An 18,802-nucleotide genomic window follows, 5' to 3' on the forward strand; every position below is an offset into this window, starting at 1 on the left:
CCATGGGGTAGCAAAGAATCAGACAATACTGAGCGACTAAACAGCGAACGTTAACCACAAAGTGTGAACATTACATGAAAATTAAATGAGAACACTTCCATCTCCTCTGGTTAATAAAATCAGTTTATGAAGAGTATCCTATGTGTTAATCAGCAGGGTCCAGAAATAGTCTTTGACACCTCAGATCCACGCATATATTTGCCAGCTCGGTACTTCCCTGTCACTCTAAGTTGGGAGTTCTCTAAATACGTCCATGGTGACCAAACAATTCCAATTGCCTGACATTTCCTTGTGGCTCCCATTTGCTTCATGTGCTACGACCTTTCTCTCAATCATCCTGACTCAGCTCCAAACATCTAGATTATGCAATATGTGCATATTGCATATGTGGTATTATGCAATACCACATATTCTACTGATTTCTTGAGAGTGATGGCTGACCCTCAATGACAAAACCTCTGGCTATGCAGAGAGCCATTGTCTTTGGGGCTTGATTACATAATCATTCCAGTTTTTCTAGATTACAACTGAAAGAAACAAACACGCCATACCATTAATAGTTGGCCATTTTTCCTTAAATAAGTCACCTTGAATTTACCTGCAGCTATAACAAAATAGCAGAGACTGGATGGCTTACTGACAGAATTTACTTTGTCACAGTTCTGGAAGCTAGAAGTCCAAGATCAAGGTGCCAGGATTGACGTGGTATGATCTCTCTCTCTGGCTTGTAGATTGCCACGTTCTTTCTAAGTCCCCATATGGCCCTGCTGCAGGGTGTGGGCACACAGAGAGAGGGCAAGCTCTCTGGTGCCTCTGCTTACACTAATCCTATCGGATCAGGAGGCCACTCTCCTGACCTCATTTAACTTAATTACTCCCTTGGAGGTCTCACTTCCTAATACAGCCCTAGGGGTTAGGGCTTCAGCATATGAATTTTGGGGAGATACAGATCATTTAGTCCAGAACACCAACCACAGAGCAACCCACCTGCCTTGTCCTTTACTCACATATATAGTCCTTAAAAATGTTCTTTTATAGGCCATTCCCATCAAGTTGGAAAATTTACTCTCTGGAAGAACTTGAATATTTGGAGATTTAACTATGTTCCCTCTCTTTTGGATAATTTATAAACAACCAAACAAAAAACATTAAATAAAATCAGTCTCAGACTCCTCAACCTATCTGTACCCCATTGGGGGTGAATGTGGTGGATCCCTGCTTGCTAGTCACAACTTAAGATTGCCGGCCCAGCTAGCCTTGGCCTGTATACTTCCCAGCTGGGGGTGGGGGGAGTGGGGTCAGGCATTTCCCGTCCAGGATTCCCTGTCTGCCAACACTGGCCCAGTGGTACCCCAGCAGGAGGCTTGCAGACTGCCAGTCCCCGCTTGTGGTTCTTTCTACGCCAGCCTTGGCCCAGCAACTTGGACAAACTCTAGCAGTGAACACACCTCTTCCAACGAGGCCTGATTCCCAACTAAGGGAGGCCGCTGCTGCTGCCCTTCCAACTTTGTTCCTTCCTTGGGTATCCTCTCTTAGCCCACGGGTATTCTTTATAATCCTGATTCCTTCTTAGTAGTTAATCCCCTGTAAATGGTTAATATTTCTTTATACTGAGCCTTAACTGTTCAAGTTACCATGTGCCTTTTGTTTCTGACTGTTGAAATTATTATTGAAAAGGATAAACACGTTTTAAAATGATGTAGTTTGGGTAGTTTATTCCCATTACACTGGCATTAAATTTTTTGGAAGAACTTAAATGTTACCTGGATTTAATAGAAAGGAAAGCTGAAAAGGCATTATCTGGGACAAAGTTTATAAAACTACTGCTTTCATTTATAAAACAGATTTAAAAATTAAGTTTGGAGAGTATTAAGGGATGGGAACAAAATTAAAGCAACTACTACTAACAACCCAATAAAGTATTCAGTTCAGTTCAGTTCAGTTCAGTTGCTCAGTCACGTCCGACTCTTTGTGACCCACGGACTGCAGCACACCAGGCTTTCCTGTCCATCACCAACTCCTGGAGCCTGCTCAAACTCACGTCCATCGAGTCGGTGATGCCATCCAACCATCTCATCCTCTATCGTCCCCTTCTCCTCCTGCCTTCAATCTTTCCCAGCATCAGGGTCTTTTCAAATGAGTCAGTTCATATCAGGTGGCCAAAGTACTAGAGTTTCAGCTTCAGCATCAGTCTTTCCAATGAATATTCAGAGCTGATTTCCTTTAGGATTGATTGGTTTGATCTCCTTGCAGTCCAAGGGACTCTCAAGAGTCTTCTCTCAACACCACAGTTCAAAAGCATCAATTCTTCAGTGCTCAGCTTTCTTTATAGTACAACTCTCACATCTATACATGACTATTGGAAAAACCATAGCTTTGGCTAGACAGACCTTTGCTGGCAAAGTAATGTCTCTACTTTTTAATATGCTGTCTAGGTTTGTCATAGCTTTTCTTCCAAGGAGTAAGCGTCTTTTAATTTCATGAGTGCAGTCACCATCTGCAGTGATCTTGGAGCCCAAGAAAATAAAAGTCTCTCACCGTTACCATTTTTTCCCCATCTATTTGCCATGAAGTGATAGGACCAGTTGCCATGATCTTAGTTTTCTGAATGTGGAGTTTTAAGCCAACTTTTTCACTCTCCTCTTTCACCTTTATCAAGAGGCTCTTTAGTTCTTCTTCACTTTCTGCCATAAGGGTGGTATCATCTCCATATCTGAGGTTATTGATATTTCTCCTGGCAATCTTGATTCCAGCTTGTGTTTCATCCAGCCTGGTATGTCACATGATGTACTACTCTGCATATAAGTTAAACAAGCAGGGTGACAATATACAGCCTTGACGTACTCCTTTCCCAGTTTGGAACCAGTCCATTGTTCCATGTCCAGTTCTAACTTTCTAATATTGGAAAGAGTAAAATGATTTTGAGATTAAAAAACTATATAGGTGAAATAGACCTTACAGACAAATCAATCATCCCTACACCTAATCGGTAGAGTGTGTTTCACTATAGTTGTATTTCCCTATTGCTAGTGATATTAAGCATCTTTTCATGTATTTATAGGTCTTTTGAATATCTTACTCTTGAATTACCTATTCGGACCTTTTGTCCATTTTTCTCTTGTGTTGTTTTTCTTATTAATCTGTAGATCATCACTATATATTCTGGATACTTACTTCATGGGAGTGCTATGTATCTTAAGTATCTTCTTCCATTCCAAGACTTCTTTGTATTTTCATAGATATTTTTGTTTTAGTGACGTGAAATGAGGCAGTGTTTTCCATCCGAAATTGTGTTCTTTGCCTTATTTTGAAAATCCTCCTCCTCCTAGGGTCAAAATTTCATTTTCATATATTTTTCTCTAAATATCTTGAAGTTTCACCTATCACCTTTAAGGCTGTAATCCACCTGGGTTATTATTGCAATGGGGTAGGTATCTAATTTTCGATATTGATGCAATTGGCCGGAAGCGTGGCCATGGGCACTTCGGAGGCCAGAGTGAGCAGAAGAACACCCTGAACCAGCTGCTCGTGGAGATGGATGGATTCAACTCTACCATGAACGTCATCGTGCTGGCTGGCACCAACCACCCCGACGTCCTTGACTCAGCCCTGATGCGGCCGGGCTGCTTCGACCGTCAGATTTACATTGACCCCCCAGAAATCAAAGGCAGATCGTCTTCAGGGTCCACCTGCGTCCACTCAAGTTGGACGAGAGCCTCAGCAAGGATGCCCTGGCAAGGAAGCTTGCAGCCCTCACTCCAGGCTTCACAGGTGCTGATATTTCTAATGTTTGCAACGAAACCGCCCTGATCGCTGCCCGCCACCTAAACCCCTCTGTCCAGGGGAAGCACTTCGAGCAGGCCATCGACAGGATCATTGGAGGCCTTGAGAAGACGACACAGGTCTTGCAGCCCGGCTAGAAGACGATGGTGGCTTACCATGAGGCTGGCCATGCCATGTTGGGCTGGTTCCTGGGACACGCAGACCCCCTGCTCAAGGTGTCCATCATCCCCAGGGGCAAGGGGCTCGGTTATGCCCAGTGCCTGCCCAGGGAGCAGTACCTGTACACACAGGAGCAGCTCCTTGACCGCATGTGCGCCATGCTGGGCGGCCGCTGAGCAGCTCTTCTTCATGCGGGTTACCCCGGGGCCCAGGACGACCTGAGGAAGGTCACCCAGAGCACCTATGCCCAGATTGTGCAGTTCGGGATGAGCGAGAAGCTGGCCCAGGTGTCCTTCAATCTCCCACGGCCACGCGAGGCGGTGGTGGAGAAGCCGTTCAGCGAGGCCATGGCCCAGCTCATAGAGGAGGAGATGCGGCGGCTCATCGTCTCTGCGCCTGCGCGCACCCTGGACCTGCTCACACTCTGCCGCGAGCAGGTGGACAAAGTGGGCAGGCGGCTGCTGGGAAGAGGTGCTGGAGCCGGCCGACATGGTGGAGCTGCTCGGGCTGTGGCCGTTTGCTGAGAAGATCACCTACGAGGAGCTCGTGGAGGGCACAGGTGGCCTGGAGGAGGACACGGCCCTTCCTGAGGGTCTGCAGGGCTGGTGTGGGGGGGGGCGCTACAGGAGAGCCCAGCCTAGCGCCTCCACCTGGAGAGCAGCCTCCAGGACCCCCAGGAAGCAAATTAAAGCACATGTAACCCGAAGCAATGGCACCCCACTCCAGTATTCTTGCCTGGAAAATCCCATGGATGGAGGAGCCTGATGGGCTGCAGTCCATGGGGTCTCTAAGAGTCGGACACGACTGAGCGACTTCACTTTCACTTTTCACTTTCACACATTGGAGAAGGAAATGGCAACCCACTCCAGTGTTCTTGCCTTGAGAATCCCAGGGATGGGGGATCCTGGTGGACTGCCATCTATGGGGTCGCACAGAGTTGGACACGACTGAAGCGACTTAGCAGCAGCAGCAGCAGGCATCTAATTTTACTTTTGCTTCCCACACAGAACACTTCAACTCTAATCAAGTCCTACTGTTTTGTATATCACTGTTATCCAATATTTGAGATCCAGTTTGGGTTAGCTTTCAAGATAATAATAATTATTGTTGTAATATGTAGTCAATAAGATTTACTTCATCTTTACCAATTTCTTTATTTACTCTTGCTTCTTAAATTTCACCCTTTTTCATGTTCATTTTTTCCTGATAGTCACTCTTTAATAGTTCCTTCAATGATGATCAGAGATTGGTAAGCTATCTCAGACTTCTAAAAAATGAATTTATTTTATCCTCATTCCTAAATGATAATTTATCTAGGTAAAGATATCTAATGGTAGTTATTTTCTCTTACCTCTTTGAAAATACAGTCTAGTTGTTTCCTGACTTCTATCCATTGTCACAAATTAGTCTTCAATCAGACCAATAGCCATGCCTTTCTAGGAAACTGGTTCTATCTTCCTTTATTTTTGACTTTCAGTTTCACTATAATCTGACCATTTTTATTTATCCTGCTCAGGACTGTTTATGCTTCCTGAATCTGAGGATTACTGTTTGTGTTCCTTCTAAGAACTGTTCAGGTATTCTCTCTTAGAATACTGCTTCTCATTCTCTCAGTTCTCTGAGCCTGTAATCCCTAATTGAGGAATTTTAGACCCTTTCAGTCTATCTTCCACATCTCTTAAACACTCCTTAGTATTTGCCATTTCTTTTTTTTGGCTGTGATGGGTCTTGGTCACTGTGCGGGCTTTTCTCTAGTTGAGACAAGTAGGGGCTACTCTCTAGTTGTGACCTCAAAGGCTTCCAATTGTGATGGCTTCTCCTGCTGCAGAGCATGGACCCTAGCGTACTCACGATTCAGGAGTTGCGGCTTACAGGCTTAGAACACTGGCTCCGTAGTTGTGGCACATGGGCTTAGCTGCCCCACAGTATGTGGGATCTTCCTAGACCAGGGATCTAATCCATTTCTCCTGCATTGGCAGGTGCATTCTTTACCACTGGACCACCAGGGAAGTTCTGCCATTTCTTTAAAAGTGTGTTACATTCTGTGTAGTTCCTCAAAATTATCTTCCAGATTACTAATTGCCTCTTCAGTTATGTTTTATATGCTGTCTAATCTATCCAACCTCAAAGACCATATTTTACATTGTGAGAAGTTCTGTTTGATTCTTTATTATAATCTACCATTCTTCATACTGATTTCCCATTATGTCTTTAATCATTTTGAATATCCTTAATTGACAGACTCAACCAAATGATCCTATGATTAAACTGTGAGGAATATAATCACTCAATTAGCTGAGTTTATAAATTTATCCTCCTAGAGGCCTTCTCTGTAGAAATTACAGGTGGCTGGTGTTTGGGGCATCTCCCTCAAAGAAGTTTTGAATTTTTTTCTGCCAGCTTTATCAGTTGTTGTTTTTTTTTCCCACCCAGGGTAATAGAAGTGCTAACGCTAAACCCATATGAGGCAGTGTTGTTGTTTATTTGCTAAGTCATGTCCAACTCTTTTGCAACCCCATGAACTGTAGCTCACCAGGTTCCTCTGTTCAGGGATTTTCCAGACAAGAATATTGGCCTGAGTTGCCATTTCCTTCTCACAGGGATCTTCCCAACCCAGGGATTGAACCCGCATCTCCTGCATTCACAGGTGGATTCTTTACCACTGAGCCACCTGGGAAGCCCCATGAGGTAGTGTGGGACCATTTTTTCACATTCTCAGGAGAGTCCTTTTTTCCACTTAGAGCCCATGCAGACATCTTCAGGCTTCCCTGTCATTGCCTAGTACCGGGAGGGAGGGGAGGGGTCTGGGGAATCACTCATTCATCATTTGTTCTGTTGCTGTAGGCTCTGGCTTTAGGGAGATGGAATTTCAGTTCCAACTTTCCAAGGTCTTGTCTCCTGTCCCCACGAAGGCCTTAAAATCCAAACCCCCAGGATTCTATGAATAACGACTCACTGCTCTCTCACTGAAGCCACAGCTCACACTATTCTAGCTCCTAGTTTCCTCTTTACTTCTGCCCTGGCAATTTCCTTTAGTTTCTTAAAAGGGTGGAATGGTATTTAAAAGGATGTTTAAAATATTTTGATGACAGATTATGGAGCATGCTGTATGGATAAAACCAGAAGTCTAAACCATTTATTTTATTAAGTGAATATCCCATAATTTATTTAGGAGCATTTTCTTTTCACTATTCTCCCAACACAATATATTTCACAACCGACAAAGACCAATATATACCTACTGCTCATTCTCTAGTTTTTCCTTAGAAAGAGGACTAGTGTTAGCTGGGCCCAAGAGCACATAGAACAAGGTCATATCTCTCAGGCTTTGTTGCAGTTGGATAGGCCGTTTGATGAAGTTTTTGCTAATGTAAATAAAACTGTTTTTTGAGACTTCCTGGAAAGTCAATTTAAAGGCTGCTGACTCAGCCAGACAGGGCACAGGAGAGTAAAGGCAAGGTCATCATCCTGACTTCTTTCTCCTGACCTCAAGCCAACTGCTCCTCCTGGCACTTTGCTTTTACTTATTTCAACCTATGTTATTTCCACAATCACTTTAATCCCTGAGTTTAAAGCTGTGGCACAGGGCAATCAGTAGTCATGTACAGATGTGAGAGCTGGACCATAAAGAAGTCTGTTCAGTTCAGTTGCTCAGTCGTGTCCGACTCTTTGCGACCCCATGAATCACAGCACGCCAGGCCTCCCTATCCATCACCAACTCCGGGAGTTCACCCGAACTCATGTCCATCGAGTCGGTGATGCCATCCAGCCATCTCATCCTCTGTCGCCCCTTCTCCCCCTGCCCCCAAATCCCTCCCAGCATCAGGGTTTTATCCAATGAGTCAACTCTTCGCATGAGGTGGCCAAAATACTGGAGTTTCAGCTTCAGCATCAGTCCTTCCAAAGAACACCCAGGACTGATCTCCTTTAGGATGGACTGGTTGGATCTCCTTGCAGTCCAAGGGACTATCAAGTCTTCTCCAACAGCACAGTTCAAAAGCATCAATTCTTTGGCACTCAGCTTTCTTCACAGTCCAACTTTTACATCCATACATGACCACTGGAAAAACCATAGCCTTGACTAGACAGACCTGGCAAAGTAATGTCTCTGCTTTTGAATATGCTATCTAGAATGGCCATAACTTTCCTTCCAAGGAGTAAGCGTCTTTTAATTTCATGGCTGCAGTCACCATCTGCAGTGATTTTGGAGCCCCCCAAAATAAAGTGTGATACTGTTTCCATTGATTCCCCATCTATTTCCCATGAAGTGATGAGACCAGATGCCATGATCTTCATTTTCTGAATGTTGAGCTTTAAGCCAACTTTTTCACTCTCCTCTTTCACTTTCATCAAGAGGCTTTTTAGTTCCTCTTCACTTTCTGCCATAAGGGTGGTGTCATCTGCATATCTGAGGTTATTGATATTTCTCCCGGCAATCTTGATTCCAGCTTGTGCTTCTTCCAGCCCAGTGTTTCTCATGATGTACTGTGCATAGAAGTTAAAAAGCAGGGTGACAATATGCAGCCTTGATGTACTCCTTTTCCTATTTGGAACCAGTCTGTTGTTCCATGTCCAGTTCTAGCTGTTGCTTCCTGACCTGCATATAGGTTTCTCAAGAGGCAGGTCAGGTGGTCTGGTATTCCCATCTCTTTCAGAATTTTCCACAGTTTATTGTGATCCACACAGTCAAATGCATTGGCATAGTCAATAAAGCGGAAATAGATGTTATTCTGGAACTCTCTTGCTTTTTCCATGATTCAGCAGATGTTGGCAATTTGATCTCTGGTTCCTCTGCCTTTTCTAAAACCAGCTTGAACATCTGGACGTTCATGGTTCACGTATTGCTGAAGCCTGGCTTGGAGAATTTTGAGCATTACTTTACTAGCATGTGAGATGAGTGCAATTGTGTGGTAGTTTGAGCATTCTTCGGCATTGCCTTTCTTTGGGATTGGAATGAAAACTGACCTTTTCCAGTCCTGTGGCCACTGCTGAGTTCTCCAAATTGGCTGGCATATTGAGTGCAGCACTTTCACAGCATCATCTTTCAGGATTTGAAATAGCTCAACTGGAATGCCATCCCCTCCACTAGCTTTGTTCGTAGTGATGCTTTCTAAGGCCCACTTGACTTCACATTCCAGGATGTCTGGCTCTAGATGAGTGATCACACCATCGTGATTATCTGGGTCGTGAAGATCTTTTTTGTACAGTTCTTCCATGTATTCTTGCCACCTCTTCTTAATATGTTCTGCTTCTGTTAGGTCCATACCATTTCTGTCCTTTATCGAGCCCATCTTTGCATGAAATGTTCCCTTGGTATCTCTAATTTTCTTAAAGAGATCTCTAGTCTTTCCCATTCTGTTGTTTTCCTCTATTTCTTTGCTGAGCGGCCAAGAATTGATGCTTTTGAACTGTGATGTTGGAGAAGACTCTTGAGAGTCCCTTGGACTGCAAGGAGATCCAACCAGTCCATCCTAAAGGAGATCAACTGCGAATATTCATTGGTAGGACTGATGCTGAAGCTCCAACACTTTGGCCACCTGATGTGAAGAGCCAACACACTGAAAAAGATCTTGTTGGTGGGAAAGACTGAAGGTGAAAGGAGAAGGGGGTGACAGTGGATGAGATGGTTGGATGGCATCGCCGATTCAACAGACATGAGTTTGAGCAGACTCTGGGAGATAATGAAGGACAGGGAAGCCCGCCATGCTGCAGTCCATGAGGTTGCAGAGTCAGAGACCACTTAGCAACTGAATGACTACAACAGGGCAATCACAAGCAGCCTTGGGCAGAGATCAATGTAGAGGGAGGACAGGAGGGAAAGAAAGGGGAGGAAGATCTGTACTTTCTCAGGCAGAAGCTAAACATTAAGTGAAGATCAAATTGCTTCTGACTAGTATGTGATACTGTGAGTGAATCAGGAGTTACACCAGAGTGTCTCCACCCATTTTTCTAGGTCAGGTAACTGTCCCATCTGTCCCCCAATACCTTTTTAGTTCAAAGGAATTAAACTTCCTAGGGAGTCACTGTACCCACCTACAATTAAGAGAGCACAGCTGCAGGTACCTGAATTACATATGCATTGAAGAATACCACTTTCTCTACAGATTTTAAGAGACTCTAAGTCCTGAATAAAACATATCAATGAAACATGGAAGAGTCATGTTTCTAGAATTTTTCTCTCAGCCGATCATCAAACAATGCACCCACTATAATCCCAGCAACCTCTGCCCTTATAAATCTTGACATTTAGATCACTCTACTGTGGTTCATTTTTCCATATCCTCCCAGTTTTCACCATTCTATTGAAGATCAATGTTCAACTCGATCTATGGCTTCAGCCAAGCTTCGAATTCTGAGAGATGACGGGTGTGGGGGAGAAGACACAAGTGCTATTCTCTTATAATCTGCCGGCAGGTGGCAGGCACCCTGAGAAGTTTGCCTCCTGGCCTACAGTTTTACAAAACCTTTTAAGTAACTACCAAAAGGACTCGGGAGAAGTTCTAGATTTTAATTATTTGGTGATATATAGGTGCAATATTTTTGAAAGTTAAATACTTAGTTCATGATAGCACTTTTGAGTAATAAACTTTAGAATATTTGAATTGTAATCTTTTGTTGGCTTCCGTGACCCTCCTGGCTTTCTTTAATCTGTCTGGGTCTCAGCTTTTTGCAGAGTTCCAATTCTCTGTTGGTCTTGTAAATTGCTGATGCTCACCAGGGCTCTCTCCTTAAGTGCTTTTCTCTTGTTATGTGTATTCTGAATAATATCATACATTCTTACGACTTTCAACACTTGACGACTCCCAAGTCAGTATCTATAGTACAGATTTCTCTCCAGTGCTTCTGACCTATGTATTGAGCTAGAAACATCCCTTCAGCTGTCCAAAGATCCTTTGATCCACTGTGCAAGTTAGAAATTCATCATCCATGTACACTACCCCTAACCTGTCTTTTTGTTATTTCTCCTGAGGACCTAGTCTCAGTGAACTGCTGCACTACCCACCCAAGTCACCCAAAACAAAAACTTGAATCTCATCCTAGACACTTCCATCTCTCTCATTCCTGAAGACCAATCAACTGCCAATCCTGCTGACCTCCTAATCTCTCTCCCATCCAGCAACTTCTAAGTGCCTCACTGTCATTTTCCTAGTAAAGCCACAACCATCTCTTGTCTAAAGAAATATCACTGTTAAAAACTGCTTGCCATGGAAATTCCTCGGTGGTCCAGTGGTTAGATCCCATGCTCTCTCTACTGAGGGCCTCAATCAGAGAACTACCATCTCACAAGCCTCAAAGCACAGCAAAAATGAAACAACATAAACTGCTTGATGTGTATTTTCTTTTTAACCAAGAATGTGGAGAACCATACCCTCAAACATTCTCTCCTAAGAGGGAACAGCATCTCACCTGGCCACCCTGTGACAAATAAATCTACCAGATCCTGAAAGTGAAAAAGTGAAGGTGTTAGTGAACTCTTTGTGACCCTATGGACTGTATGTAGGCCATCAGGCCCCTCTGTCCATGGAAGTCTCCAGGCAAGGTACTGGAGTGGGTTGCCATGCCTTTCTCTAGGGGACCTCCCCAACCCAGGGATCAAACCCAGGTTTCCTGCATTGCAGGCAGATTCTTTACCATCTTAGCCACCTGGGAAACCCAGATTCTACCAGGAAAACAAAAGAGGGGATCACCTAGTTTAACTTCCTATACAACTAGGTTATTCTACAGAGAATTTACCTATCTTCAGCTTCCCATCTATGTGACTCCTCTCATAAAATTCTTCTACATTTACACATCTGGCAAGTTCTTCAATATTCTGAGAAAGAAGAAGCATTACCTCAAGTATCAAAATGTGTTGCCTTAAAAAGAGGTTGGAAAAGGTATATAGCGAAAGAAACTTAAAAATACATGATCACTGGCCTTTATTATAGAAATACACAAAAGAGATAAAAAATTAAAAAAATATTGTTCTCTTTTCTTCTTAAGGCGAACAAATCATAAAATAGGTCATGCCTTACAAATAATATATAAAATAGTAGGTTAAGGTATGTTAAGCAACCTAGAATGAAATTCTGACCCTGAAACAGAAAGCCAGTTTTAGAACAAAAATTTTTCCACTGATAAAAATAGTGCTTTAAGGTTAACTGTAGGGTTCTAAACAAAATCTTGTCAACATCTCTCTATAACATTAATAACATTCAAGTCCATATTTACAGAAAAATTTTGGCAAGCCAAGCTTGCACAATTAAAACAAATAAAATGTCACATGATTTGGTCTCCCAAAGCCCGGAATTTTGACCTTGGCTGAAGTCTTCCCAACTCTAATGCTATAAATAACTACTTTAGTTGAATAAAATATGAAACTATTAATTCTCACAGGATGGGGTTGTGTCTTTTCAATGTGTATGTCCTGGGCAAATAATTAGCATGGGTTTATTTGCTCAACAAATATTTACTGTGTGCCTACTAGGATTAGAGGGCTTCCCTGCCAGCTCAGTGGTAAAGAATCCGCCTGCCAATGCAGGAGACACAAGAGACACGGGTTCAGTCCCTGAGTCGGGAAGATCCCTGCAGGAAAAAATGGCAACCCACTGCAGTGTTCTTGCCTGGAGAATCCCATGGACAGAGGAGCCTGACAGGCTACAGTTCATGGGGTGGCAAAGAGTCAGACACGACTGAGGGACTAAACAACAAGAAACCAGGAACAGGCTCCATAACAGGCAATGAAGATATAAAGGTGATCAAGACCAAAACTACGCTGCTCCTTAAAAGACTAAGACAGCAGAGAAGACAGTTAACAAAAAATTGCAAAAAGTCATCATCTGGGAATACAGGATAAGCAGGGGTATTTGAACAAATCTATCAGGGAAGGCCTTCTGGAGGAAGTTCAGAGCCAGTGTCTTTAAAACAAACATCTTCAAGGTAACAGAACTGTATGTCTGTAGGCTACTGTTGTTCACTCCCATCCGTTATATTATTCTCATAACAGCTACAGGTTAATTTATATGCTAGGTTTATGTTCAGTATAAAATGAAGCTTAAAAGAGGCTTTATAAATCAAAGTTTCTTAGCTATAGTATGAAACATCAAAAGGAATCACTTCTACCACTTCAGGGAAATCAAATATAAGCATAATAAACGAAGAGGCAACACGAGTTGAAACTATTTCTGACACATGGCAGATTGAGCTCATGACTTTCAGCCCCTTCCTCTTTTAACCACATTAAAATCATAATAAATGAATCTCTCAAAAGGTGTAAACACACAAGGACTGAAAAACGAAAGGAGACTTAAACACTCAAGAGAATTCATCAGACTTGTAAAATTGCAGACCTGGAGGAGTGATAATTGACCTAGAGAAGCAGAGGCGCTCCCTGGGTGCCGTGGAGGAGGAGGCCAAACAGAAGTTGGCTGATTTTCAGCACAGACCCCAGAAAGGATGACGCCCAGGGAACACATGTTGTTGTGGAAGCAGAGCAAGCAGTGGGGCTGAAAACAGAGGATGAGATAACAGCATGGAAGCCCATCCCTGGACACTCCCCCAGCATACATGCTCTCACACGAACATGCACCTGTGCCTGAATCCAGAAGAAAACTGCTCCTCCCAGCTCACCTATTCTTTATAGAAGTACAATGACACCAGAGAAAAAGACTTTTAAAATACTGACTGTAAGGTCGGACCCCGGGGGCCATGATGGGCCGCCCCTCCTCTCCCCTCGCCGGCAGGGGAAGTCCCTAACGGAGGGAGCCCCCCAGATGCCAGGGACCAAGGACAGCATACTCTGCCAGCTAAAGCCGCCCCGCCCCCAGCTGCATAAACCGCGCCACCTCAGCTGCATAAGCCGCCCCGCCTCAGCCGCATGGAGAAACCTATCAGCTCGCAACGCCGCAAACCAGCAGCCTATCCAAACTCCCATCCGCTAACCCAGCCATCCCTCGCAACGTGCATATATAAACAAACTCCCAACGCGGTTCCGCGCGGATCCCCTTGACCTGCCCTGTTCGGGAACCCCGCCCGGGAGCGCTCTGCCGTTAAAGCCTGTCAGAGATTTTTTTTGGTGTACCTGGTCGTCTTTACCTAACACTGACATTTGGATGCCAAATGAAAAGTCATGCTCAGGTACAAAGAGCTTCTCAAATTCAGACAGGCAGCAACCACAGGTAAGCAAGGAAAACCTCCAAAAAGGAAGTGAGAGCTTAGAAAATCAAACAAAAATTAAAAAAAAAAAAATCTGGAAGAAACAACACAATGCATAGAGTAGTAGACAATTTTTTAAAACCCTATAATTAATATCCTTATGATACAAAGAGTACTTCAGCAGCCATAAAACAAAACAGAATGCTGAAACACATGAATAGCAGAGAACACAAAATAGTTAGGACAGGTTGGAAGATAAAGTCAAAGATATTTCTCATAAAAATAAACATTAAAAAGCTGGAATTTAAGTAAGATTAGAATTTGAATTAGATTAGGATCTGTCAGGAAGTGTAACTTCAGACTGACACAGATTCCAGAAAAAGAAAACAGAGAAGAAACTCTCCAAGAAATAACACAAGAAAAGTACAAAGAACTTTCAGATGTGAATTTCCTTACTGAAAGGATCCTTAAGTATAAGGCACAATAAACGAAAAAATGCCCACACCAAAGCTCATTATCCTGAAATTTTCAAACACCAGGGATAAAAAGATTATAGAAGTTTTCAGAGGGCAGGAAAAATAAAATACAAAAGGAATAAGGGTAAGATACAGTTCAGTTCAGTTCAGTCGTTCAGTAGTGTCCGACTCTTTGCGACCCCATGAATTGCAGCACACCAGGCCTCCCTGTCCATCACCAAATCCCAGCATTTACTCAGACTTACATCCATCGAATCAGTGATGCCATCCAGCCATCTCATCCGTATTATTTGATTTTTAAAACAATGTACAAGAATTTTTATAAACACCAAGCAATAATAATGTAGGTAAATAAATACAGACAATAAATAAGTAAACAAATGAATAAAATAAAAATACAAATTTGCTGAATGCTCACTACATGCTAGGAGTGCCATTCTAACTCCTTTAAATATATTAACTCATTTAACTGTCACAACTCTATGAGACAGACTCTATTATTTTCACAGATGAGGAAACAGGCATTGAGTTTCAGTAATGACACAACTAGGAAGTGATGAAACCAGAGTCCCAGCTTTCTGAGTGTGGGCTTTCAAAAACTGCATGACACTCTCTCAACTTTAACAGGAAAATTGATTTTTTAGAAAGAAGAAAATACCATTTGAATCTTCAATGTTCCCAGATAACTGTGGTTGATTAAAAGGCTTCCCTTGTGGCTCAGCTGGTAAAGAAACCCCCTGCAATATGGGAGACCTGGGTTCGATCCCTGGATTGGGAAGATCCCCTGGAGAAGGGAAAGGCTAGCCACTCCAGTATTCTGGCCTGGAGAATTACGTGGACTGTATAGTCCATGGGGTCACAAAGCCTTGGACACAACTGAGCACCTTTCACTTTCACTTGGTTAAACAGGACACAAGCTTAACGTGTTTGTGGCAGGGGCAAGGGGGTGAAGGTTGAGGGTATTTGCTAGTATTTTAATCATTCACTGTATAAATATACTTTGTGCTATGTATTTGTGATTTGCTACTAGAAGGTCCTTAATGTAGATTCCCTGCTCTAAATACATCAATAGTCTACACCAAAAGAACTGATGAACTTACATCAGATCACCATCACCTATCTGGGCAAAGAATAAAGGGTATATAAATTATATTAAAGTTCAAAACAGAATAGCTGTCTTTCCCCAATTATTGTCATCTAAGCCCTTCACATACTTCCTGTCTTGCAAGAATTTTCCTAGATGACTTCCTAGTCATGCATGACTTAATACACTAGTAAGACAAAAGCTTCCTGCCGCTCTTCTCACTCTTGCCTCATACTCACCTTTACCTTATATTGTCAACTACATGATACCTGAACAGTTTCCTCTGAAGTTCCTCTACAAGAGTTAATCCTCTTTCAGTTTCCTACTTTTACTGTCCTATCCAACTTCTCGCTTATTGACCGTACTTAAGAGTATCTCGAGAAGGCAATGGCACCCCACTCCAGCACTCTTGCCTGGAAAATCCCATGGACGGAGGAGCCTGGTGGGCTGCTGTCCATGGGGACGCTAAGAGTCGGACACGACTGAGCGACTTCACTTTCACTTTCCACTTTCATGCATTGGAGAAGGAAATGGCAACCCACTCCAGTGTTCTTGCCTGGAGAATCTCAGGGACGGGGGAGCCTCATGGGCTTCTGTCTATGGGGTCGCACAGAGTCAGACACGACTGAAGCGACTTAGCAGCAGCAGCAGCAAGAGTATCTGGCTTTACTGGGGGAGGAGGGAGGGAGAGAAATATACTTCTTGAATAATTGTTGTTGTTTTTTAATCTGGTGACATCTTCACTGTTCTTTCTGACCTATGTATGATAAGGAGGCTACACAGTTTTGGCATTTCCGCTCTTGGAACTCATAAACCTCCATACAATAATGCAGTGGCCCCTGGGATCTCAGACCACGCCTTTGATGCGCTCCTATGGCGCTGAACCTCCTTGATCATGCGCTGAGGCGCGGGAGTATGTTCTCTAGCGTTATGCAGCCCTTCTTTTTGCCATGACTTTCAGCCTCCCTTGTCCCTGGCTTCGGCTGGGTCGGGGTTTTTTGTTTTATTTTGTCGTGGGTTTGGGCTTTGGTGGCTAGGTGGCGGCTGCAGCAACCTAAAGGTCCTGATGTGATGCGTCAAGACATGTGGTGCACCAGGTGTGTCTTCCCCACGCTGGGTGAACAGACTCGGGGCTGCCTGGCCTAGAAGGTTTCGGTCTCGCTCACAGGACGTCCCCGATCGGCGGCCCCAGAGTCACACCGCGACAACCCCCAACGTCGGGTCTCACGCGCGCCCCGCGCAGCCGTCACCCCGTCTCTCCCGGCGCTCAGGTGTTAACACCTGGCCGTCCTCACCCCAGGAGTCACCTGCCGGCCAGCCCAGGCGCGCGCAGGCGCTCCCACGCACGTACCGTCTCCTTGGCAGCGGCGACCGGGATGGGAAGCAGCCCCCCGCCGCCGGGCGGGTCCTCTGGCTCGGCAGCCGCGCCCTCCGAGGGGAGCCAGGCGCCCGCCGCCCGCGCGGAGTCGGCCCTGGGGTCCCCGTACAGCTGGTAGCACACCAGGCCGACCAGACCCCCGCCGGCCGCGGCCGCGAAGCTCAGCTCGCGCCAGCGCCGCCGCCGCCTCCAAGCCGCCTCCGCCACAGCCCCCTCGTCCTCCTCCCGGCAGGAGAAGGGCCGGCCCGGAGGGCCCGGGGCTGTCCCCGCAGGCCGCCCCCACGGCCCAGGGGCGGGATGATGAGGCGAGCACGGAGGCGGCAGCCGAGGCGGCGGCCACAGGAGCCTCCGCAACGCAGCCATAGCGGGAGCTGCCGGCGCCTCAGCCAGGAGGGGGCGGGTGAGGGGGCGGAGGGGGGGGGCCCGAAACCTCGCGAGAAGTCGGTGCGCCGAGCTTCGCCGCCGGCCGAGAGCGACCCTATGATTGCCGCCCCTCGCTCGAGTCACCTGTCGGAGCGCCTTCGGCTGAGGGGTGTAGAGGAGTCGGGGGCGGGGGGGTCTCTGGCTGCGAATAAGCCTGGGGAGGAAGAGGCACAACCGGCTGCTCTTCTGCCCTGCATTCCTGGCGCAACCCCGCTGTCATAAATATCTTGCGCCTGCCTCCGGAGACACCTGACTGCGCGAGAATCCAACACCGCAGGCGACAGCCCGGGTCGGCGGGGCTGGGCCGAGCCCTCGGTTGCCAGGGTGTCCCGGCGCCCCTCCGCTGACTGGGTCCGCTGCCTCTGCTTCGCGGGGGTGGGTCTCCGTCAGCCTAGCGCCCCGCTAAGCAAGTCACATCCGCTAACGGTATCCTGATCTTCAGATAGACCGTGAATAATTTGCAATTGTATCTTCAGGAGTAGCGACAATAAATGGCACATAAAAATTTGGCTCAAGTCATAAAACTATTAAATTAAGTCAAAGAATTTTTTTTTATTACGTGACAGTTTCTGATATTTTGATGGGAGAAGGCTAATACTGTTTGAGGGGAGAAGGCTAATACATTTTTTTTTTTTTGGAGAGGTACAACTGCTTTACAGCGTTGCATTAGTTTCTAATGCGCGACAAAGTGAATCAGCTATACTTAAACACCGTACCCTTTTGAGCTTCCGTCCCAGCCACCCCTTCCCGTCCCACCCATCTAGGTGATCAGAGCACAGAGCTGAACTTCTGTGCTGTACAGCAGCTTTCCACTAGCTATGTGGATCGTCTTAGAGTCTTGTCGCTCAGAGTTAAGTCAGGAAGAGAAAAACAAATAGAGTATATTAACCAGTATATGTGGAGTTTAGAAAAATGGTACAGATAAACCCATTTCCAGGGCAGGCATAGAGAAGCAGAGTAGAGAAAACATACGTGGGAGGCGTGGAGAAGGGGAGATGGATGATCTGGGAGATTAGGATTGGCATACCTGCTGTTTTTTAGTTATCCTCCATGTGTTTAAAAAACATTGCCATACCTGCGGTGACTTCATTCAATACAACAGAGCTGTCTTGAAAGATACTTTTGGGAGAAGCTGTTGATATAAAATAAATAATGGGTAAGCACACTGTGTCATTTTTGTTATTTCTGTACTTGTTTGTTTGCTATACTTCATGAGAACGTATTTATGACATTTTTATCAGTTTCCTACCCCTGAAGGCAGTTTTGGCAACTTGATTACCTAGCTTTGGTATTTATATTCTGGAATGTTTAGAGGAGACCTTCAAATACTCTGGATCTAGGGATGTGCACAATTAAATCCAGTAA

General features: G+C 44.9%; 1 protein-coding gene across 2 annotated transcripts in view; it reads right to left on the reverse strand.

Annotated features, from left to right (window-relative positions):
• Nucleotides 1–17,396, reverse strand: part of MICU3 (mitochondrial calcium uptake family member 3) — an 83,691-nt gene extending 66,295 nt beyond the window's left edge. For both annotated transcript variants that reach the window (XM_040243160.1, XM_040243159.1), the window contains exon 1: nt 16,988–17,396. In XM_040243160.1, the coding sequence (XP_040099094.1) occupies nt 16,988–17,377 (390 nt within the window). In that variant the 5' untranslated portion in view covers nt 17,378–17,396. The remainder of the gene's footprint in view (nt 1–16,987) is intronic.
• Between the last annotated feature and the right edge of the window lie 1,406 nt (nt 17,397–18,802).

The sequence above is a fragment of the Oryx dammah genome, unplaced genomic scaffold (assembly GCF_014754425.2).
Source record: "Oryx dammah isolate SB20612 unplaced genomic scaffold, SCBI_Odam_1.1 HiC_scaffold_7, whole genome shotgun sequence".
In the NCBI taxonomy this organism is placed as follows: domain Eukaryota; kingdom Metazoa; phylum Chordata; class Mammalia; order Artiodactyla; family Bovidae; genus Oryx; species Oryx dammah.